The 24,064-nt window shown below is 46.4% G+C and overlaps 1 protein-coding gene across 3 annotated transcripts; it reads left to right on the top strand.

Annotated features, from left to right (window-relative positions):
• Positions 1-2,220: 2,220 nt before the first annotated feature.
• Positions 2,221-16,510, top strand: TPRA1 (transmembrane protein adipocyte associated 1). 3 transcript variants are annotated; one of them, XR_014454259.1, is made up of 12 exons: positions 2,221-2,396; positions 4,397-4,575; positions 9,332-9,464; positions 10,110-10,196; positions 10,405-10,477; positions 10,810-10,889; positions 11,131-11,241; positions 12,726-12,786; positions 13,212-13,314; positions 14,268-14,348; positions 15,076-15,399; positions 15,439-16,510. XR_014454259.1 is itself a non-coding variant. In XM_083155639.1 (11 exons), the coding sequence occupies exons 2-11, from the start codon at positions 4,409-4,411 to the stop codon at positions 15,305-15,307; spliced, it is 1,128 nt and encodes a 375-aa protein (XP_083011765.1). In that variant the 5' UTR covers positions 2,221-2,396; positions 4,397-4,408; the 3' UTR covers positions 15,308-16,510. The 3 variants fall into 3 exon arrangements, 2 of the variants coding, with proteins under 2 accessions (XP_083011765.1, XP_083011766.1); XM_083155639.1 differs by having other exon boundaries at positions 15,076-16,510; XM_083155640.1 differs by having other exon boundaries at positions 2,221-2,487; positions 15,076-16,510.
• Positions 16,511-24,064: the final 7,554 nt, after the last annotated feature.

The following is a 24,064-nucleotide window of genomic DNA, read 5'->3' as shown; positions in this document are numbered from 1 at the left end:
TCACCCTCTGCCTCCCCTGTCTCTACCGGTCACCCTCTGCCTCTCTCAGTCACCCTCTCCATGTCACCCTCTGCCTCCCCCTGCCACCCTCTTCCTCTCTGTCACCCTGCCTCTCCCTGTCACCCTCTTTCTCTCCATGTCACCCTCTTCCTCTCCCAGTCACCCTCTGCCTCCCCCTGTCTCTCTTAGTCACCCTCTGCCTCTCTCAGTCATCCTCTCCCTCTCCATGTCACCCTCTGCCTCCCCCTGCCACCCTCTTCCTCTCCCTGTCACCCTGCCTCTCCCTGTCACCCTCTGTCTCTCCCTGTCATCCTCTGCCTCCCCCTGTCTCTCCCAGTCACCCTCTGCCTCCCCCTGCCACCCTCTTCCTGTCACCCTCTGCCTCTCCCTGTCACCCTGCCTCTCCCTGTCACCCTCTGCCTCTCCCTGCCACTCTCTGCCTCTCCCTGTCACACACTGCCATGTTGCAAATTGTGAGCTTGGGTTGGGGTGAAATAAAGGGGCCCAAGTTCCACCACTGGTCAACATGAGTTTCTCACAATTGTATCCTTTCTTTGGACCTTTTCCTGCCTTTACGACTCCGAATGGAAACTGTAAAGTATTGGCTGAGTGCAGCAGTTTGACCAGAAAGCATGGTAAGTGAACATGCTACACTGATTGGAGATCCATGTTGACAGGTGTCAACATGTTCTCACTCATGTTGACCCATTCACGTGTCAACATTTTTTTCTGGTGACCTTTTCCATAGTCAACCTTTTTATCAATGTTGAACTCAAGCCTGTCGACATTTTGGTGTCGACCTACTGACTTTGATCCACACCCAGGTACACACCAGAGCGTCCATATATACGGTGCTGCAAACCACTTGTGGTTCCTTATACATAAAATGCAATAACAATAATAATAATAACAATAATAATAATAATAATAGAGCAGCATGTATATATTTTGTACTTTAATCCCACCTTCACTTCCCTACATAGCACTTTGTGCTTCTTAATAACCCTTACTAATTTTAATTTGTGTGCTGCCCTGGAGTACTCAGCCTGTGTCGGCATGTTGGGGGCCCACACCCCAGACCCATACCCAGTATTAGGGACCCCCAGTGACAGAGAGGCCTTGACGTACGGCCTGGAGGCTTAGCCCTATATCTGCAGATATATGCAACCAAGATCTCTGTATTATCTGATTAATATGTACATATCTCTCACTCAGTGTGCAATTGGGATACGAAATGTTGTTTTCCTCGCACATATACAGCCAGGTTATGGTATAGACAATCCACAATTTCCAGGTCGACAGTCACCAGGTTGACCACTAATGGTTGACACCTGAAATAGGTCGACATTATCCGAAGGTCGACACAAGCTTAAGATTGACATGTATATGATCAAATACATTTTTCACATTTTTTGGTACACTTATACAGTGTCGACATAAATGTATGGCGTCCCCTTGCACGGCTCGCTGCGCCCGGCACACTGTTATATTCTCACTCTATGACCACTTGGATAGTAAAGTAGGAACCAAGTCAGTCTACACCAAAAAAATCTTGTGTTGACCCTGAGTGTCGACCATGTCCATGTGAACCTTAAGCTTGTGTTGACCTGCTGTCAGTGGTGTCGGCGGCCCGTGTGTGCACACCTTTAGCCTGAAGAAAAGACTATAAAAGGTCGTTTACCAGGAAGTTCTTCAAAATGAATGTTGCACGCACGGAAATACTTGAAATTCTGTAGCACAGCATTGGTACTCAGCTAGTGATGACATATATTGCAGGTATAACTGGTTACTTTGGGAGGGGTACATCACAGCCCCAGATCCCGGAGATAGCGGTACTGGGCTCAGAGGAACTGGGTCTGTTACCGTCGGTGGCCTTAAATCCGTACTCAGACATAGTGCCGGTATGTAGCTAGAAATGCAATTTAAACATAAAACTGCAAAGGCCTGCTCTCATGATATGTGTAACGTGGAGGCCGTCAGGGATGCGGGGAGGGATCTGATTAAATCCCTCTCAGTGGAAATTGCAAACACAAGCCTTAGTCTACTATTGTGCAACACCTCATGTGCAGAGTGACCCTCTGCCCAGGTACCAGGACACATACATGTATGGTCTATGGGGGCTCAGGGATACACAGTCAGTGTCTACCAGGCACTGAGCACTGTATGTATTATATAGTACTGACTGCTGTGGTCAGGTCACGTGTTACAGGCGCCCAGCAGCAGCAGCAGAGGCTGCAATCCGGAAGCGGCCGCCGGATCAATCAATTGCTCGGTACTCGGCAGGCAGCAACAATCGCAGCAGAGCACCGAGCCAACGAGCGGCATCGGGGACGGGATTTCCTTATCCTATAGCTGCCGGAAGGGGGCTCCGGGGGTGACACAGAGATCGGTGACAGGTCTGTGACAGGCGGCCCTGTGGGGAATGTGGCGGAAACATCCAGGGGACAGAGCTGTGCGGGAGGCGGGGGTGTAAACAGAGGGGACCAGGTACTGGGGGGTGTTATACAGGGGACCAGGTACTGGGGGGTGTTATACAGGGGACCAGGTACTGGGGGGTGTTATACAGGGGACCGGTGTGAGGCTGGGGGGGTTATACAGGGGACCGGTGTGGGGCTGGGGGGTATTATACAGGGGACCGGTGTGGGGCTGGGGGGGTTATACAGGGGACCGGTGTGGGGCTGGGGGGTATTATACAGGGGACCGGTGTGGGGCTGGGGGGTGTTATACAGGGGACCGGTGTGGGGCTGGGGGGTATTATACAGGGGACCGGTGTGGGGCTGGGGGGTGTTCTACAGGGGACCGGTGTGGTGCTGGGGGTGTTCTACAAGAGACCGGTGTGGGGCTGGGGGGTTTATACAGGGGACCGGTGTGGGGCTGGGGGGTTATACAGGGGACCGGTGTGGGGCTGGGGGGTTATACAGGGGACCGGTGTGGGGCTGGGGGATATTACACAGGGGACCGGTGTGGGGCTGGGGGATGTTATACAGGGGACCGGTGTGGGGCTGGGGGGTGTTATACAGGGGACCGGTGTGAGGCTGGGGGGTGTTATACAGGGGACCGGTGTGAGGCTGGGGGGGTGTTATACAGGGGACTGGTGTGGGGCTGGGGGTTGTTATACAGGGGACCGGTGTGAGGCTGGGGGGTGTTATACAGGGGACCGGTGTGAGGCTGGGGGGTGTTATACAGGGGACCGGTGTGAGGCTGGGGGGTGTTATACAGGGGACCGCTGGGGGGTGTTATACAGGGGACCGGTGTGGGGATGGGGGTGTTATACAGGGGACCGGTGTGGGGATGGGGGTGTTATACAGGGGACCGGTGTGGGGATGGGGGTGTTATACAGGGGACCTGTGTGGGTCCGGGGGTGTTATACTGGGGACCGGTGTGGGTCCGGGGGTATTATACAGGAGACCGGTGTGGGGCCGGGTATTATACAGGCTGTCCTTTTGCTATCTGTGTCAGTGTGATGTATACAGATTATGGTGTAATATACTATGTAATAAACCCATCTGTTTCCACCCTTACAGTGAGATGATATATAACACAGTATAGTATTACTTTACATTGTTCTGTGTTACTTTCTTTTTCTTTAGAACGAAATTCTTGTCAGTCAGACTTGTGCCCTGCAGGTCCCTTGCCAAAGACTGTGTATATGATACTTCTACCAGTGTATTCACTGTTGCCCTCCTTCCTGTCCCCATGTTTGTAGAGTTTATTCGCAGTGGTGCGGTGTAACTGTTAACTAGCAGCGATCCCTGTCGTCTTTTTGCGTATCGTGAGCATATTCCCTTTGCGCAAGTTCGGAAAGCGAAAGCACGCATTTGTGCAATTGCAGTTCTGCAGAAATACGCGGTTGCACCTGGTAAGGGCCATGTTTTGTTCACCAGCTTCAGGGCAATGCAATTACATTAATAAAGTTTTGTAGTGCTACAAAAAAAAAAAAAAGTTTACCATCACGACTTTTGTGCTTTTTCACAAGGCATTGGGTATTTGGTTTGCAGCATTATTAACACCGACGTGTCTGAAATGTTTGTGGTGCAGTGTTAAGCTGGGCACATATTAGACGTCTTGCAAAAATGTCGTCATCAATTTTCCTTGAACTCCCAGACAACCGATACAGTGCATACACACTGTGCAATCTTGCCAAGCAAATCATCCGCAGTGACAAACGACAAGCATAGGCATTGTGGAAGAACGCACACACTGGATGATTTACGTAATTCGCCGTTGAGCACCCATCGAATAGTCTACATCGTTTAAAAAAAGTTATCTAATGTGTACCCAGCTTTAGTGGCAGTTATGCTCAGAAAGGAATTGGCCACGTTATCTCCTGGCTGTGGTGTGGTCTCAGCAGGAAATGAGACTTGTGACTCTCTCTTGTCCTTTGTGTCCTGCACAGATCACACACAGGATGTCTACGGAGACTCCCAGCAGTTTACTCTTCAACGTTACCTCCTTACCCTTCACTGCCTCCTCGAATCCATCCATGCGCCCGACGACGGCGGCTGGCAATGCCACCAACATCTCAGTGCCACACTTCTGCCTGATCGTACTGTACGAAGACATTGGGAGGTCCAAGTAAGGGTGTCTCTCGCTGCTTATGAAATTACCATGGGGGGGGGGATTCTGTTCTAAACAACTAAAAAATAGAATTGCACTCTATTATGAGACATTACTTTTCATTATATATTTATATTTTCTTATGTAATTTTCCCATGAGTAGTGTAGCCATTAATAGGTTAATTGAACATGCTAAGCCCTCGCAGTAATAGTTAATCTTTATCTCTGGATTTGGAGTTGTTTGTTAGTACTGATGTGGCAATAAAAGGTGTAATCTTATGACTGGGTGTAGAGACAAAGGTCCTTTATAGAGATTTATATCCATGTATCATATTCAAGTGAGTTTTTTTTAAAGCCCCAATTGCATCCTATAATAAACGGCAAACGCTGATCCTCACCTCTATTGGGGGAATTTAAGTGTTGGTATGTTTCGTCAATTGGACGGGCTGAAAACTAGTAAAAGATATCGGTGCAGTTTGTAACAATTTCACAATTGCGTAGTCCTTTAAAATGTATTATAAAATAAAAAAAGAGTCTTAAGTTCACACTATGTAGCGATGGCAGCCATTGTCACAGTGTACCGATATATCGCATCTGCACAATACGATCTGCTGGTTACCGGTGTCACGTTCTGCAGTTTTTTGGCCAGGAAATCGTAATGTACATCCAATGGGATGATTCGTTGGCCAACGGACCAGGGGTACATACTTTACAGCAGTGGTAGCCAACCCTAGTCCTCGAGAGCTACCAACAGAGCATGTTTTGCAGGTCTCCTCACAGAATCACAAGTGAGCTAATTAGCTCCATCTGTGGATCTTTTAAAATGTGTCAGTGATTAATGAGTGCAGCTGTGCAGCAGCTAGGTTGTCTGGAAAATGTGAACTGTTGGTAGCTCTCGAGGGCTAGGGTTGGCTACCACTGCTTTACAGTGTGTATGCTGTATATCGTCCGGATTTGTATTGTAACTATATATCGTACAACATATCTTAAAGTGTGTACCCAACTTACTATTATAAAGATCAATCCTGCTTAAAGAACATCACAATATTATTTGTCAATAAATGCAATCTTCTATGAAGGTGTGCATTCAGTCCCTACACAATGAGCAGTTTTATGTCGGTGACAGGTTTGTTTTGAGCTTTTTCAATTCCTGTCACTGGTTAGAATTGGAGAAGTATATAGTGCAGTGGTTCCCAAACTGTGTGCCGTGGCACCCTGGGGTGCCTCAAGACACTTGCAGGGGTGCCTTGGATTGGTGGTCCAGGACCAATTCAAATTATTTATGGTCAATTTAGTAGGAAAATCCTAATATGGTGGCTGCAAATTCTGTCCTTCACCACATAACTGAATCTAAGCATGACATATAAACACAATTTAGTTCATTTAATATTTCTCAATAAGTAACTTTTGGCCTAGGGGTGCCATGAAAAAAATTCTGATACACTAGGGCGGCGTGATTCAAAAGAGTTTGGGAACCACTGATATAGTGAGTTATTTCTGCACAACTGAACATCAATATAATTATGTGTTTTTTTTATTTATTTAGTGACACAACGTTGGGATGTTATTGGTGCGTTTGTCACTTGAGTAAACAAGGTTGTCACTTATCCCAGAGTTGTCTTATAAAACGTCTACTTAATTTGCTCATACAGGAGGGCGTGACTGGGGCTGGAAATATTCATTAAACGCTAGTGAGCAATGCAAGAACAAGGACAACATTGGGGGGGTTTCATATGAAGAATTGTGGATTGTTAACCCTCTGAGTGCCAAGGGGATTTGTAAAAATAAGTGTGAAAATTGCCAAGCAAACTTTTTGTTAATGAACTTGTATTGTGTATTGATTAGGGTGGCCAATCCCGGGATCGGCGGCATCCCGGGATTTGGCCCCAAAATGTCCGGGATTTCAATCCCGGGATTTCAGGATGCGCAGTCTAATGCCGGGCAGCATCTGAGCACTCACTCAGACGCTGCCCAGCTGTTCCCGACCCAGATCCCGCTCGCCGCCGGGCCTACCCCAGCCGCCTGCCTCCACACCGATGCCGCCTGCTTCCCCCGCTCCCCAAAAGTAAGTGAGAATGGCCCTGGAACAGCCGCACGCATCATACCAGCTGCCTGCCTCCGCACCGCTTCCACCTGCCCCCCCCCCCCTCCGCTGCTCCCCACAAGTCAGTCAGTGTAGGGATGGCCAACGAACATTGATGATTTGAAATCACCGATGGTTTATGGCCGATGTCGAATACTTTTGCCATTGATGGGGAGTTAGCTGGATGGTTTCCCTCCATCAATGGCACAGCAAATGCGATGATTTGCTTTTTTTTTTTTTTTCAATGTGCCCCTGACACGTGAAGCCCCACCCCCACATTCTGATTGGCCCACAGGCTAGTCAGTCAAAGAAACTATCGATGGCCAACAATGACATCATTTATTACTAACGATGGCCGGTTGCAGTATTGCCATTGATGGCATCCCTACCATGTACCCCGCTGCCTAAGTCTAACCCTCCCTCCCCTGCATCCTAACCCTCCCCACTAGTGCCTAACCCGCCATGTTTGCACTGCAGTGTGACCCAGGACACACGAGGAGACCGCTCAGTAATGTGATGTGACACTTCTATATCTGTGCATGACGGAGCCCCTGAATCTGTATACAATATAGCAGCCTCGGCTCTATAGGTCTGTTCTGCTCCCTATACAGACTCAGTCGCACACAGTGTACAACTGTCCTATATTACATTCATCAGCGCAGTCACCTCGTGCGGCATAGCCTCTTTCTGAGTAAAGGTGCCCATACACTAGTAAGATTTATCTTCAGATCTGGCTGGTTGGAACAAAAACATGGTTATGGATGAGTGACAGTTTGTCAGTTTCCAGCATTTCCAAGCAAATGGTCAACTGTCATTTACTCTCCTCCATAACCTGGTTTTTGTTCCAACCAGCCAGATCTGAAGATAAATCTGCGTGTGTATGGCCACCTTAAGGCGCATCATTGGCAGCAATAGACGCTAGCAGAGTTGCACGGGACCTAGCAGATGACTCGCTCCAGGCATTGCACGAACAACGGCATCAGCACCTATGGGGGAGAGCGGGAAGCAGGAAGTGCGCTTATATTTGGGTAAAGATCTTATTTGATTCTGCAGGAGGATACGGTCTCCAGGTTGGGGGTCTCTGTCCCGTGTGACCTGCATGCTGTCAGTGCCAGGCAGAGAAGCAGCTTGTTTGTGCATTTACCGTAGAATATGCCGAGTCGCTGGTGGGTGTGGGGGTGTCCTGTGTGTCGCCACAAGCCACATGTCTAGAACATTGTATGCACACGTGATGTTTCTGGCAGCGATGGTTTGCTCTGGGCTTGGTAGATTATTATGCTAGTAGCAATCAGCTCTTCCATGATAACGTGATGATACATAGGGGGTGTGGCCCTGAGTGGGAGAATGTCCTATATAAGCAGAGCTAGGGTTGTGCGAGCTCACTAACCAGTTACTGGGGGTGATTCTGATTGAATGACCCCCTTCCTGTGCGTTTGTAATCGGGGACCGTTATTTTTTATTGGCGACTGCGCATAGTTATTTATGTGAATGTGCAGCCACTTTGTGCTCACAGACAGCAGTCCAGGCGTGGGAGGGGGGGGGGGGATCCACCCATGGGAATGTACAGTGTTTTTGGGCATGACGTCAGTCCGCCCCAAATTCGCCCATCTCTGGCCAAGATAGAGGTCAGTCTGCACTGACTTTTATCTGCGAACAGGAAAAAATAATTTACGCACATGCTAGTGAGGGGATGCGGGAGGGCACAGTCGTTCAGACAGGTGGCATTTACCTGTTTGCTGGGCTGCAAACTGGTCTGAATCGGGCCAAATTGAGAATATAATAGTGTGGCGAGCACAGCGGTACACTAATATAGTTCCTTTGTTGTCACGGACACCAATAGGAACGTTATGGGGTTTGGAGCACTTTATCACAGGGTGCGAAGACTCATTTTCATTAATAATTTTGGTAAATGAAGGGTTGGATCCCGTATATGGAACGTCTGTATGTAAACCATAAGGTCCTTATATGACTCTGGAAATATAATTAGTCTGACGTCCACCATTGCTTTTGGAAGATGAAAAGGAATCTATGTTATCTTTAAATAATAAGATCTGGTCCAAGTTTGTCAGACATTTCCCTGAGTAAAACGTTTCCCTGGCCAGATGCTTCCTCAGCTGTCTGTTACATTACTGCAGAAATCTCGGATGGTTTTAGGAGTAATTAATGGATCAATATCTTCTGAGGATACAAAGTGCAGATTATATGTGGATGGGGATGCGCAGGTTTGGGGTTGGTGATGGACTGAGGAACATCCTTCGGAGCCTATACATTTATAGAAATCCTCTTACTTGGAATCTTGTTTTCACTGTAAATGCAGCTGTAGTTCCCGTCCCGTATCTGAGATTGGTGACCTCGTTTTATGTACATTTACCCCTGGGGTAGACTTAAGCCACATTTCTGTGGAAGATGGACACAGAGTGTATAACTGGGGATGCCGGTGTCCGGGGTGCCAGCAGTTGGTATACCTGACGCCGCAATACCAAAATTGGGCAGAAGATTGGTGCCAACACTCTGATACCACTCACAATGCCGGCACCGGAATCCCGATCTCTACGTATGCTAAGGTTATTCCATGGTGGGGTTAAGTTTAGGCTGTGAGTATATGGGTTACTGGGGTCTTGAAAAGTTATAATTTAGTAGGCGCTACAGTTGTGGTTTTTGATTTTTCTTATATTTCTGTTTTCCTTTCAGAGTGAGATATTGGGACCTCTTGCTCCTAATTCCCAATGTGCTTTTCTTTGCATTCCTGCTATGGAAGCTGCCATCGGCGAGAGCTAAGATCAGAGTCACGTCGAGCCCCATCTTCACCACGTTCTACATCCTGGTGAGTGTGTGTGTGCGCCGCTGCGCTGTCCCTCCTGTGTCAGTCCCACACACAGGATGGTGGCCTCCACTCTGTACAGGGCAGATCTGCTGCTGTTTCCATCTCGGTACGGAGCGGTGCTGGTAAGACAGTATGTTCTAGCACCTCATGTGCAAGTGTCCCCTACTTCCGCTACAGTCATACTAACACCAATAAATATCCTCGTCCTACTGGGTGGGGGCTGCTCCATGCGGGATACACGGACTATGCGTCTTCAATAGGTAGACACAAGCAAAAGATCAGCATAGTAATGGTGGAGGCATGAAAAGGTCGACATGAATTTTTCACAAATTTTTTTTAACCCGTCGTAATTTGAACTTTTTGAAAGTTTGCCGCTACAGAGCGGGTATATGGGTGGAAATACCAATGAGGAGCTGTAAACTGGTGCATTGCAGGTTATGATTGGTTCTCCTGCTCCCCCTTCCCCCCTCCGGGAACCAAATTGAAATGTTTTGATTTTGACAATTTCTCAATACCGCCCCCTAGCAATGACTGTATTACATTGTGGTAGAATCTTCATGTAAGACCGTAATACTTGAGTAGTCTATAAGTCTAACTATTGCCTTAGTCTATGGATCAACGCTGTCATTGTTGCTATGGTTCTAGGTGTTTGTGGTGGCGCTTGTAGGGATCACTCGCGCTGTTGTGTCGATGACTGTGAGTTCTTCCAGTGTCGCTACCGTCACAGACAAGGTAAGAACCGCCCAAAGCTCACAAAGTACTCTTCATTTTCACCCATTCATCTGTATCCACCTCTTACCTAAAATGATTCAGTCAACAGTATAACAGTCAACATGTGTGTTATTGTTGCCACGGGATACAGAAGCTTTCTTCCCGTCACCAGTGTTCTCACTGACTACATCCCTGATACTCCGAGTAATAATCTTCCTTTATCGCCCAGGTCCTGTGGGAAATCACCAGGTTCTTCCTGCTTGCCATAGAACTGAGCGTCATCATATTGGGACTGGCGTTTGGTGAGTGCTTCATTTGTGTCGCGTCAGAAGAGAGATTAGATAAATCGGCTCCATATAGCCAGTAGCTAATTGTCTTCATGGGGTTAACGATACACCGTGGTTGTTATTAGACGTACTTCCGGGTTTTCCTGCCGTCCCTGGATTCTGTTCCAAGTTCCATCCAAGTTTTTGTTCTTTTTCAAAACACTGAAACGATTGAAGGACCCATAATTATGTATCCAGTGGCCAATGAGAGCACTTAACATTCCTGCCAGCACACCTAGCAAACACGTGGCATAAAGTGCATAGCTTACGTCGTTTTATCTGAGTAGAATCCGGTCTGTGTTCTGCAGGCCACCTTGAAAGCAAATCGAGCGTGAAGAGGGTCCTGGCAATCACAGCGGTGCTGTCACTCGGCTATTCCGTTACGCAGGTGAGTCTGTACATTTTATAAGTTGTTATTTTGTTTTGTGTAAGTTGTATAAATGTCCCAATTGTTGTTGTATAAATGCCACTGCAATTGGTTGTTTGCATTCCTCTGAGCTCATACGCCAGGAGAACAGCGGCGCTAGTTCCAGACTCCACCCATACGGCAAATTACTGTTACTGTTAGATGTTACCAAAGGCAAAAGCATCGGTGGGTGTCAGAAACCAGCTTTTTCTTGTTCTCTTAGGGTACTTTGGAAATCCTGTACCCCGACTCCCACCTCTCGGCAGAGGACTTTAACATTTACGGACACGGTGGTAGACACTTCTGGCTCGCTAGCTCCTGCTTCTTTTTCCTGGTAAGAGGAAATGGCGTCTCTGCCACTATCGGGTCTTTGGGGGATATGATTTATTGCTTTTTATTTAAATGCCTACCAATGGACAACTCACGCTGCGGGAAGGAGATTGGCTGCAGGGGGTGAGATGGGTGCAGGGGGAGTCGAACTGCGGGAGGGGATACCACTGGGCAAATCACGCTGCAGGAGGTGAGATGGGTGCAGGGGGAGTTGTGCTGCTGGAAAGGATACCGCTGGACAAATCACGCTGATGGGGGCAAGGGGAGTTGTGCTGTGGGAAGGGATACCACTGGGCAAATCACGCTGCAGGGGGAGTCGAACTGCGGGAAGGGATACCACTGGGCAAATCACGCTGCAGGAGGTGAGATGGGTGCAGGGAGAGTCGAGCTGCGGGAAGGGATACCACTGGGCAAATCACGCTGCAGGGGGTGAGATGGGTGCAGGGGGAGTTGTGCTGCGGGAGGGGATACCACTGGGCAAATCACGCTGCAGGAGGTGAGATGGGTGCAGGGAGAGTCGAGCTGCGGGAAGGGATACCACTGGGCAAATCATGCTGCAGGAGGTGAGATGGGTGCAGGGAGAGTCGAGCTGCGGGAAGGGATACCACTGGGCAAATCACGCTGCAGGGGGTGAGATGGGTGCAGGGGGAGTTGTGCTGCGCGAGGGGATACCACTGGGCAAATCACGCTGCAGGAGGTGAGATGGGTGCAGGGAGAGTCGAGCTGCGGGAAGGGATACCACTGGGCAAATCACGCTGCAGGAGGTGAGATGGGTGCAGGGAGAGTCGAGCTGCGGGAAGGGATACCACTGGGCAAATCACGCTGCAGGGGGTGAGATGGGTGCAGGGAGAGTCGAGCTGCGGGAAGGGATACCACTGGGCAAATCACCCTGCAGGAGGTGAGATGGGTGCAGGGGGAGTTGTGCTGTGGGAAGGGATACCACTGGGCAAATCACGCTGCAGGAGGTGAGATGGGTGCAGGGGCAGTCGAGCTGTGGGAAGGGATACCACTGGACAAATCACGCTGCAGGAGGTGAGATGGGTGCAGGGAGAGTTGTGCTGCGGGAAGGGATACCACTGGACAAATCACGCTGCAGGGGGTGAGATGGGTGCAGGGAGAGTCGAGCTGCGGGAAGGGATACCACTGGACAAATCACGCTGCAGGGGGTGAGATGGGTGCAGGGAGAGTCGAGCTGCGGGAAGGGATACCACTAGGAAAATCACGCTGCAGGAGGTGAGATGGGTGCGGGGGGAGTTGTGCTGCGGGAGGGGATACCACTGGAAAAATCACGCTGCAGGGGGTGAGATGGGTGCAGGGAGAGTCGAGCTGTTGGAAGGGATACCACCAATAATCTGACAAAATTAATAATCCGGCACAGTGCTGGTACCAGATTATCGGTGGTGTACCGCGCCTTTGTTGTAAGCAGTGTTCCCTGTGTTGTGTCTCTAATCATATCTAACATTCCCTCCTGGTCTCTATTGTCCGCAGGTGTATACACTTGTGTCTATACTACCCAAAACCCCACTGAGAGACCGCATCTCGCTGCCATGTGAGTGATTCGGGTGCCTCCACCACATAGTACACCTACAGATGTACCTACCTAGTCTCCTATCCCCTAATAATAATAATAACAACAACGTTTACTGTTAACAAACTTTCAAATAAAAAAAAAAACACTGTTTGATCCTCCATCTTGGAAGACCCATAATGCACCTGTTGTTAGCACACATTCACGCCTTCCAGTATATCGAGGCTTAGAGAATACTCATCCCTTACACTCAGTAGATCTATCCGTTCAGTCACTAGGAACCGGTGACATCACCACACAGTGGAGTCCGCTATTTGTCTGTATTGTTTCTGTATGATGTCACTTGAAAAATGATGACGTCACGTTAATATTGATACAGCGTGGTGGTGAAAGAGCGATGTGACTATTGATGTGACCTGTTTGGGGTCTATCTGTCTCCATTACAGCTAGGAAGAGTTTCTACATCTACGCTATAATCCTGGCCGTGCTGAACATGGTGCAGCTCATCGGAAGTGCCCTGCTGTGCGCAGATATCAGTAAAGGGCTGTGGTGAGTCCGGTCAGGCACACGCCTGTCAAATCCTGGCTTATACACTGTCGTTCCCTCATTTATAATACAGCCTCCTACCACCGTGCTGCACGTTGTTGGTGAGAAGCTACAAACCCCTCGGACTTGGGGGGAAATGTACTAAAGCTTCTAAAAATAAAGAGGTGATGTTGGTTGCCCATAGCAACCAATCCGATTCTGTGTATCATTTTCCAGAATGCAATAGAGAAATTATAGGCAGGATCTAAACTGGTTGCTATTGACAACATCACCACTTTTCATTTTTAGAAGTTTTAGTAAATGGACCCCTTAAAGAGAAGGCGTACACAGATCTCTACTCATAATAACCCTAAAACGAGAATTGACCTCTAAGCCAATGGTAGCCATTACTGTGGCCAGTATATGGGGGGGGAGGATACAATCCGAGCACATGCTGCTCTTATCCGACCTTGGGGTGTAAATCTAGGTACAAATTGCTGCCCACTGAGTCCTGCAGTCAGGGATCCTCTGGTTGTAAAGTGGCCCCATCCATCACTTCTGCACAGCGGAGGCATCCATGTTGTGGAGGGAGCCTTTCCTCAGCCCTGATAGTAGTTGGACATGTTCCAACCCACAAAATGGCTGCTTCCACCTTATTCAGGTGGCTGGTACAAGTCATGTCTGGAAGTTTGATGGCCACATACTTGTTTTTAGGCTAATGTATTTATCATACTTTATATGGTGCCACCATAATACGCAGCGCTGTACAGAGAATATTTACGCAGTTGCCCACAGAGCTTACAATCTGAATTCACTACCACACCACAACTAGGAACTATTTGGACTTTGAGAGAGACATGTGCAGAACGCTCTTTGCCCACGCAGCCACTTGAGGTCTTGGTTGTTTTATATTTATTGTAATATTTAGTTTAGAGTAGCTTTGGATAAATGTACCATCCATTCTCATTCCTTTACAGCATGGTGGATGCCACAACATTTCTGTACTTCAGCCTGTTCGCCCCTCTGATGTATGTGGCATTCCTGAAAAGCTTCTTCGGGTGAGTACTGTATATAGCAAATTTAGAAGCAATGTTCCAGGGGCCTTTGGCTGGAAAACATTCTCTTTGGTCAGTGCTGCCATCTTGTGGCTATTCTGAAGTAGGCATGTTGTATTGTACTGAAGAGATTTTCTATGAAAATTATTAATGTGTTTTAGACATTATAATTTTTGAATCGATGTGAGTACTAATGGCGTTAACGAATAGCGTGACCAGCAGTTGTGTGACCTCACACAGTCACAGCGGTCAGCGCCTAGATTGTTGGAATATTGCGTGTCTGATTACTGCTGCTATAGCTTAGGTCAGGGATAGCCAACTCCTGTCCTCGAGAGCTACCAACAGTGCACGTTTTCCAGATCTCCTCACAGAATCACAAGTGAAGTATTTAGCTCCAGCTGTGGATCATTTATAATGTGTCAGCATTAGCAATCCATAAGTATGGAAGAGAATTTTGGTTTAGTAAAACTATGCTGAGTTGGGTGTGGGGGACTCGGAGCAACGTAAATCTGAGATGACAATGGTTGAGTTTGGAGTAGATGCATCCATCCATGTGTGTGTGTGTGTGTGTGTGTGTGTGTGCTGAAAGCAGGGATTTCCCAGCATGCTACAATTTGCACCCCTATATCACAGTATGATTTATCCAGGTGGAAATGTTCCGTCTATAGCTGGTTATGCACCACAGAGGGGTCCAGTTCTGTGTCTCTGACCCCTATCTCTCTGGTTCTAGGTCTGAACCCAAGATCCTCTTCTCCTACAAATCCCAAGTGGATGAGCCGGATGATACAGACGTGCATCTCCCACATTCTTACACTGTTGCCAGAAAAGAAGGAATAGACACGGAAATCTACTCCAACACGCAGATCGACACCACGGCATACCTAGATGACGTCGCCTCAATGCCGCACATCGGCAGCATCAATAGCATTGACAGCGACCGATGGAAAGCTATAAACGCCTGAGTATCGGCAGCTTAGAGTCACAGACGGCCGCGTGTCGGCTCAGATCTGCTAACCTTTCACAGACGGCCGCGTGTCGGCTCAGATCTGCTAACCTTTCACAGACGGCCGCATGTCGGCTCAGTTCTGCTAACCTTTCTGTCTCCAGTTTCCCAAATCTTGATCCAAGAAAGACGAAGATGTTCCTCAAAGTGCAAATCGCTACAGAAAAGATTCATTCTTATTCTTTCATTGAACAAAGCTCTGGTGTCGAAACTCGAGCGGAAATCAGACCGATAACACCAGGAATATTCTCCAATGCTGCTAAGTCCTTGCCACTTCTTATTGGAGAGGGAGGTATATGGGTGTCGTATGCCACCAGAATGCCCTGTATGGGAGAAGGCTGACAAGACACAGATTACATATATGCTGCCACTCTGGAGTTGGCAGGGGGTTCCTATTGATGGGCACACAGCTCTGATTAGCTGGCTAACTGGAGACTTGCGTGTGCCCTTACTGCCTCATACATAACAGTCTCTGTCTGCACATGGCTGCAAAATGCTTTCTGTCAAGCGAATGGTGTCTGTCTGGCGGTCCTGGCATGGAAGGGGGGTTACCATTACTGCTCCCACTGCATCGACCTGGAGTGACTTGCCTGGCATCGTACCTAAACTTAGTCCCCACTGAGAATGCAGATTAAAATATACAGATTCAAAACACACCGCAAACCCTAATAATCGATCACGTAGATTAATTGGTAAATATTTAAATGTCAGGATAGGTATAGTGAAGTTCAAGGTTGTTTGCAGAATTGCGATCTGGTTTTCTTCTATGTCATCCAGTTACAAAGAACATCACCGTAGCAACGCAGGACAGTACATCATTGCTAGTTTGCAGATTGGCTGAACATTTACGAGGTTGCAACCCGCCGACTGAGCCAGAGTGACATCACTGACTTATGAGTCACATGGTGCTTCAGCAATGTCACAAGATCCCTAAGGCATGATCGGTTTAGAATGGGCCACATCTATTATATTGTTGCCGGCTTCATGTTCAATGAATGTGTCTTTGTAAAGATGGAAACCCCCGCCCCACTACAGTTTATGATTGGCCGGTGGTATTGTTGAATGGAAAAACTTGGCCGCAGGAGGCACTTAAGTTATAGCCGTGAATATCATGTTATCTGTTTGCACCCTACGCTGAGGCGCCCCCTACAGCTGTGTACCCCCCCCCCCCCCGCCAGTCCTGATGACGCCACATAGATCTCATCATGCAGCCTCCTTCAGCTTAGATTACATTTCTTCTGTATATTATGTAGAAAATTATTTTGACTTAAATAAGTAGCAATACTGCTGAATCATTTATTTTATTATTTAATTACTATAGTAATGTTATTATTTTATGCTTTCCGTGTATGCTTCTCTTTATTGGAATATCGCAACGTAATATGAATTCTCAGTCTGTGTATCACAGACTGTACCGTAGCTGGGACCGGTCACAAACATGCCCAAATAGAGGGCAAGGTGGGCACTAGAGTTTATTCCTGTGTGCGCACTGGCCTTGGCGTTCCATAGTTCGCGCACGGCCTTGGCTTTCCATAGTTCCCTCACTCACATCGTTCCCTCATCATCATTATTATTATTTTGGGGGTTCAGTCTTAAACTTGCTCTAATATTCTGGATCAGGTTATTATTCATAAATCTTTTGAACGTTCTACCAAGTCTTGGTTATGTGAGGCCTTTGTGACTTCCCTTTTGTCAGTCCCTGGTGCAATGGACAGGAAAGGGCACTGCGATGTGGAGACACTGGCAAATCGGAGCTGATGTTGGGGGGATTTGGTGATCAGTATTACACCCTACAGCTCCTACCTTGAGTATTTAGGGATTATGGTCAAACCCCGTTTTCCTGACTGCTTATGTCAATGCTATCTCAATTGAGCGCCTTTATCTGGGAACACAGCCTTTTACATAGTAACACATTTCTACAGGGTCCTAAAGCTGGCTAGATTTAGTCTTCAGGTTTTGCACGACAGAGAGTTAAGTTTTATACAACTTCTGTTGTAAGCGCTGCAGCATCCCCTTGCTGCAGATCAAGGTTACTGCACCTGTCTTTACTTCCAAGGATCCCCTTAATATGCTTCATCTTTCTGTGCCGGAACTCCAAATACTCTGTATTACTCTACCTATACCAGAAGCATGCCTGGAACTCCTGCACCTCTAGCATGCCCACCGTATAGACCTGTTTTTATAACGTTGAACACAACAAAGTTTGAATAGCGAAGGCGGACAATAAAAGCACTTATTTGAAGGATCTATTTTTAAAATGCTGTATTTTTATGGTGAGCGAAAACCGCCAACACTAAAACGTTATATTCGGTGCCTCACAAAAGAGGGATCCAAAATCCGTCTCTGGTCTCCTACCGCAGGATAATCATTTTGTTATAATTATTTGCTGGCAAAGAAGGAAATTCTTCTTTATGCTTCACCTAAAAAAAAAAAAGTGATTTCTATTATGTAAGAATTGTGTATTTGTGTTGGTCTCCAAGGACTGATCACTGTTAAAGGACCACTGAAGCTAAAATTGGTATAAGAACTATAAACACATGTGTAATATAAATGTTTCCATACATGCATAAAGCTGCTTGATGTGTATGGAAATATAACAATATTTGTCATTGTTCATAAAATTCTTAGGGATTCTCGGTCTACAGCTTAACATGTGTAAAATATTTTGTCCTTCACTGACCATCTCGAATACATTCTACCTTCAGTTGTGAAACGCGTCTTACATTCATGTTAATGACTGTAACTTCAAAGTAGAAATTAGTTGTTTTTGGTTTAGTTGTACATAATTGACTGGTAAACACAGGGTGCCTCTTTACACTACTTCATACAGAAGTGATAGGAAAATGGCGAAACGCGTGAACCTCAAACTCCTGGTGTGTATGAGATTTAGGGTATTATGCAATTAGCTGTGGTAATATACCGTGGCTAATGAATTCACCAGGAGATATCCTATTAACCCCAATGCCGGCACTTTACCCCCTGATGCTGGCGCTTATTGGGATTTTCTGTTTTACACGACTTCGTAGCAGTGAATAGCTGTCAATTAGCCCCTTTGATAAATCCTTAGAGAAAACAGTTGTTTCATTTATATGTGTTGTCTAATGGAGAACTGCAAATCCCAGCTTTTCCTTTATTCTACAGCAACGGTTTGATTAAGCAAATTGCGGCACCGTTTAAATGACTAAGAATCTAGATCATTGTAACCGTGCAGTATCCGGAGGTATGAAAATAACCTACATTGAGACCAAGTAACATTATTTTGCGCTCGCCTGTAATGTCGTTAACTGGAAGGGGCACCAAGGAGAATTTTGAAATTTAAAAGATTGAGACAGAATTTTACCAGACACTTAAGTGTATTCTGTTATGGCTGAATTTCCTGGCCAGGCAACAAAAAAAAAGTCAATATTTGTGTACCAGTATCAATTCACACGCATTTTCGCCTGTTTTTTAGTATATTTTGCGCCAATGCCTTTTCACCTTTTTTGGGGGGAGGGAGGAGATTGGCATGGGCAAAAAAGCCCACAAATAATTCAAAACCACATCAATTCTCAGCAAATTTGCAGATCCTCGTGGTTTTGGCCAATGTTGTTTTTTTTTCACAGACGCAAAAAGATCAGCACTTGGATTCAATAGGGCAAGTTAAAATTGGGCGAAAATTTACCTCCTTCCTTTTTTTTTTTTACCTGAGGGGTATATTTTCTAACGTGCGGGTTTGCAAAACTGGAGATTTTGCCCACAGCAAATCCGATAATAGCGAGAATCTAACATATTGCTATGATCAACACGTCCACTTTTGTAAATCTACACCTTTACCGTATCTACAGTGTGACTATTCGCCTTGTATTTTAGGTTCAGTGGTCCTTCATTCAAACTTCTAAGGCAATTTGTGTATAAATTATGCAATTAATATGAGTAAATATGAGATTTCTTTTGTCCTTTTATTTTTATCATGATTTTGTTTGTACAAATTTCCTGGCTCATTCGGTGTCTGAAATCCCGGTGCGTTCTCTTCCAGAAGACGATGGGAGGAGCTGCAGAGATGTGTATTAGAGTGTGTGTGTGTGTGTGTGTGTGTGTGTATATAAAGATACCTTTATGAAATGTAAATAATATATTTTTATGGTTGTAAAAAAATAAAAGTTGCTTTGATGAACCACGTACTATTCCTTTGAGTAATATTTCAATTTCCTGAAGGGCTTGTGTGTTTTTTGAGTTGAATTGGGCATATGGATAACGGGACCGCCCCTCCTCGATCACCGGTAACTAGGGATGCTGCTTACACACAGAGGAGAAATCATTGGATGGTTACTCACCATCAAATTTCTTTTTCTATCGGCCTGCGGTGGATGCTGGGAATTGTGGGTATTCAAGGGTCAGAGGACCGGCCCCCAAGGAGAACTTCTTTTAGGAAGTGCAGCTGTAGCCCCCCCCCCCCCCCCCCCCCCTTATACTCTGAGGAACAGGGCCCCATTGTTAGGAGAGGGGTGTTTCAGCCCTGATTCTGCTTCTTTTTATTTAATTTCTTTCAGTTACATGCGGATGTTAGTGCTGCTACTTCAGCGCTACCACTGCCACCCGCTGCGTCTTTTCTCCGGTGACTGGTGGCTCACACCAGTCACCTCGCTGCACTTGGAGAGAGCTGCGGCCAAGGGAGAAGGCAGCAGGTAAGCGATTCCCCGCTATTACACTACAATTTTGCATGTGCCGAACAGAACCACACTAGCGTATGTGAATGCTGCTCTCGGCCGGGACCTAGTCCGCCGGCCACTGCGGAGGTTCCCTGCTATCAATGTCGATATTAGATTAACCAGATGGATAACAAGTGAAGTACGCAGTTTATGTACTGTGTCCGTAAACTAATAACCTATTATTCCTACATGCGAACAAAGTGTAGCACAATGTAGCAAACCTTTTCCGTGTATACAACACGCTATACCTATACCAATGAAGCGGTATCCTTTCACAGTACTTGGTACTTAAATTTGAGGACAATTTCCATATAACCCTTTGTCGCTAAATGCGAATAAAAACCAAGACTGTATAAATTACGGAAATAGGGGATAAAGTCCCTGTATTTATGTCCCTAGCGGACAACAGGGGGTTACAAAGATATAGAAACAATATAACACAGTATACAGTTTGGTATACAATACAAAGTATGTTCTAAACTACTAAGGGAAAAGCAACAGATATAAAAACAATCAGCCACACTAAAGAATATACATACAGGAATGCAACAGTTACCGTCTCATCAATAGCGCTGGCGCAACCGGCCAGAGCTCACTATATTCTGTACAGCATATAGCCCAGGGAAGTAGAGGAGGAAATAGTGAGAGTGAGTTCAGGTTCTGCTTGAACTCTTATAGTGTCCAGGTAAAGGGGGCAGTGAGGGTCTCTATTGGTCAGGAGATCAGGTGTTGCTTCTCATGGATTGGTGCAGGGGAATGCACTTTCTGTGTCTTTGTCTTCAGGTGTCGTCATAGGGGTCGTAAATCAACACTATAGACCAGCAAGATCCAGATCTTCTGGTTATACTGACCTCGTGGCAAAGTGACCATTAATTATGGAATCTATCCATAACTGTCGGCCGTCAGGCGTTGCGAACTTTTAACAAGGACCGGAGCGCTGCGCATGAGAGACGGAACATATAGATGCAAAATATGTCCAGGAAAGATCGTGTGATACCAATGTGCTGTGAATTAAAGCCAGATTATCTATATTTTATTACTTGTGAGTGTGAGATATGAATTTATGTGTATTAGTATGGCAGCACACTGGGTTCGCCTGATTACAAAACCTGGTTCCTATACGTTAATTGCGTAACTCTGCAAACCAAGATGGCGGCCATACCACTCTAAAATGGCGTGTATGTAACTCGACTTCGACACTGCAAATATGACTGGGCTACTGTCATGTCTTCAGCAATGAGGGAGCTGGCGTCTCAGCTTGCAGGTTCAGGTAATTCAATTGCTCCCCCTGCCCCTCAAGTTCCTCCTCAGCCAGCGGAACCAGCATGGATACAAGGCTTGTCCCAATCTGTCCAAGGTTTGGTACAGGTGTCATCTTCTCTGCAAGACGAGGATCACATGACTCAGACCAGAGTGGATAGTCTGATCAAATCTATCTGGCTAACCTTACAATTTAAGGAATCAGACTCTCAACCTCCTTCTGAGGCTCCACTTATTAAACAGAAAAAGAAAGATCCGGCAGTGTTCCCACTGTCTTCTCAGCTAGATTAAATATTTCAGGAAGTTTGGAAGCATCCAAATAAACAATTCCTGCTTTCCAAATGCATTGCCACATTTTATCCTCTCTCTGAGGACCATAAAAAATGGGAGGTTCCTCCTCCAGTGGACGCCACGTGACTAGGCTGGTCAAGGCCACCACCCTGCCTATACCGGATGTAACGTCTCTTGAAGACCCGGATGATCAGAAAGAAACTAGATCTATACTAATGCAGGAGCCGCCATTCGCCCGGCTTATGGGACCGCTTGGACGTCCATGGCTATCGGTCACTGGGCTGATGCTTTAACAGAAGGTCTGCAGTTGGGTAAATGGAAAGCGGACCTTTTGCCCCTAGTGGACAATATAAGGGAAGCAGGAACCTACCTCAATGATGGTGTTTTCGCCTCTAAAATATCAGTGGTCTCTTTGGCAACAAGACAAGCTCTCTGGCTCAAATCTTGGAAAGCAGATAACAACTCCAAGAAAGCATTGGAAGCTTTACCATTCTCAGGATCCGTATTGTTTGATCTGGAATTTGATAAGATCATCGATTTTATCACTGCTTCAAAATCTGCTTTCCTTCTCTCAAGAACTTCAAAACAAAGGTAACAGTCCTGAACTCAGGCCCCTGCAAGAGTTCAGCCTTCCATTTAAAAAAACACCAAAATCCAAGCCCCGACAAGGCTGGGCTGTTTTTTGCCAAGCCCAAAATCAGGCTGATAAGCCAGTGGCCTAGGGAGGTCGTTTTCTTCAGTTCGCAGAGGTTTGGCCAAACTCAACGTCTGACTTCTGGGTGCTGGATGTGTTATCACAAGGCTATTCCCTCACCTTTTGATCCAGGCCTCCCACACAGTTCTTTACAAAGGGTCATCCTGTGGACCCAATGAAGGCCTCTGCCCTCGAGACAGCCATTTCGACTCTATTAGAGTCACAGGTGATAGTTCCTGTTCCTCCAACACAAAGGGCAGTATTCAAAGATAATCGTGGCGTGCAGCGAATCCTGTTTAGGATCTGCTGCACTGTCGCCGTGTTCCGGAGCCTCGCTGTCCCCCTGCTATCCCCGTATTCAACGTCGCAGGGGCTCGCTGGCCCTGACGACGAATCTTAACCCCTGCGGCGTCCTGCAGGGAGCCGGGGGACGGCGGCAGGCAGGGAGATGGAAGTCTCTGTGCCTGCCCCAGAACTTATGTGGAGGGGAGGAGGGCTCCCCGGGACCCTGGCAGCACAGGGGAGAGCCAGCAGGGGACCGGGTATTCACTGCTCCTGAACGTGCATATGTAATGATCGGGAGCAGTGAATATATGAATATCTAATGAGCGTCTCTCGGCCCCCTGCTGGCTGTTATGTGTAAAAAAAAATTATATATTTTTAAATTAAATATATATTCATGTGCTATAAGCACATGAATAAAAATAACATGCCCATTCACAGAATAAAATTCCTAATTTTTTTACACCAAACATCAACTTTATTTTAAAAGTTCACATTCCACTTTACCTTGAAAAAATGGCGATTTGCTACACGGCGAAAATCACTTAGAAAGACGGCAAAAAGTGCACGTTGAATAGGGTGATTCACTTTCTGACACAAAAAATCACCTTCCAACGCGAAAATAGCACAAATTCACCATAAAACATGGCAAATTGGCCTCATTGAATACTGCCCAAAGATGAACTAATAATAATAATGTAATAATAATAATAATGTCTTTATTATCATAAAATGCTCACATACATGAACATTAAACGAAATTCAGTTGTGAACAATACAAAAGATGAGAAAAAGACAATAAAAGTAGAAAAATAAAAGTAGAACAATATGCAAATCAAGATCTATACCCAGAAAAATTCCGCCTAAGAATTTAAAACACGAATTGCTGTTGGAAAGAAGCTCTCTCTGTATCGTTTGGACTTACACAAGACAGAACGATAACGCTTGTTGGAGGGGAGCAAGGAAAACAGATCACTACTAGGATGGGAAGAATCCCTCAAAATACTGTTAGTCTTCTTGAGAAGCCGGGATTCGAATACATGGTGAATACTTGGCAGAACAACCCCCACTATTTTGCTTGCCACTGACACCACCCTCTGGAGGGCTTTACGATCAGCTGCGGAACAAGAGCCGAACCACACCACAATACCGAAGGTGATTACACTCTCGATAACACCAGTATAGAAATTCACCAAGGTTCTTCTGCTCATACCAGCCAGACGTAGCTTCCTTAGGAAAAACATACGCTGGTGGGCCCTTTTTGTTGCAGCGTTTATGTGGGCACTCCACAGAAGGTCTTTGGAAATATTTATGCCCAAGAATTTGAACGAGTCTACCGACTCCACTTGATTATCATTCAAGACCAGTGGGCAGTTTAGAGCTTTAGAAGACTTCCTGAAGTCAACTATCATATCTTTGGTCTTGTTTACATTAAGGACCAGACCGTTTTCCTTGCTCCAAGACTCCAACCTCGATATCTCCAACCTAAAACTTTTCCTTC

Source organism: Crinia signifera, chromosome 8 (assembly GCF_055691185.1).
Source record: "Crinia signifera chromosome 8, ASM5569118v1, whole genome shotgun sequence".
In the NCBI taxonomy this organism is placed as follows: domain Eukaryota; kingdom Metazoa; phylum Chordata; class Amphibia; order Anura; family Myobatrachidae; genus Crinia; species Crinia signifera.
The sequence above is the reverse complement of the archived record's forward strand: the minus strand, read 5'-3'. Positions and strand labels throughout refer to the sequence as shown.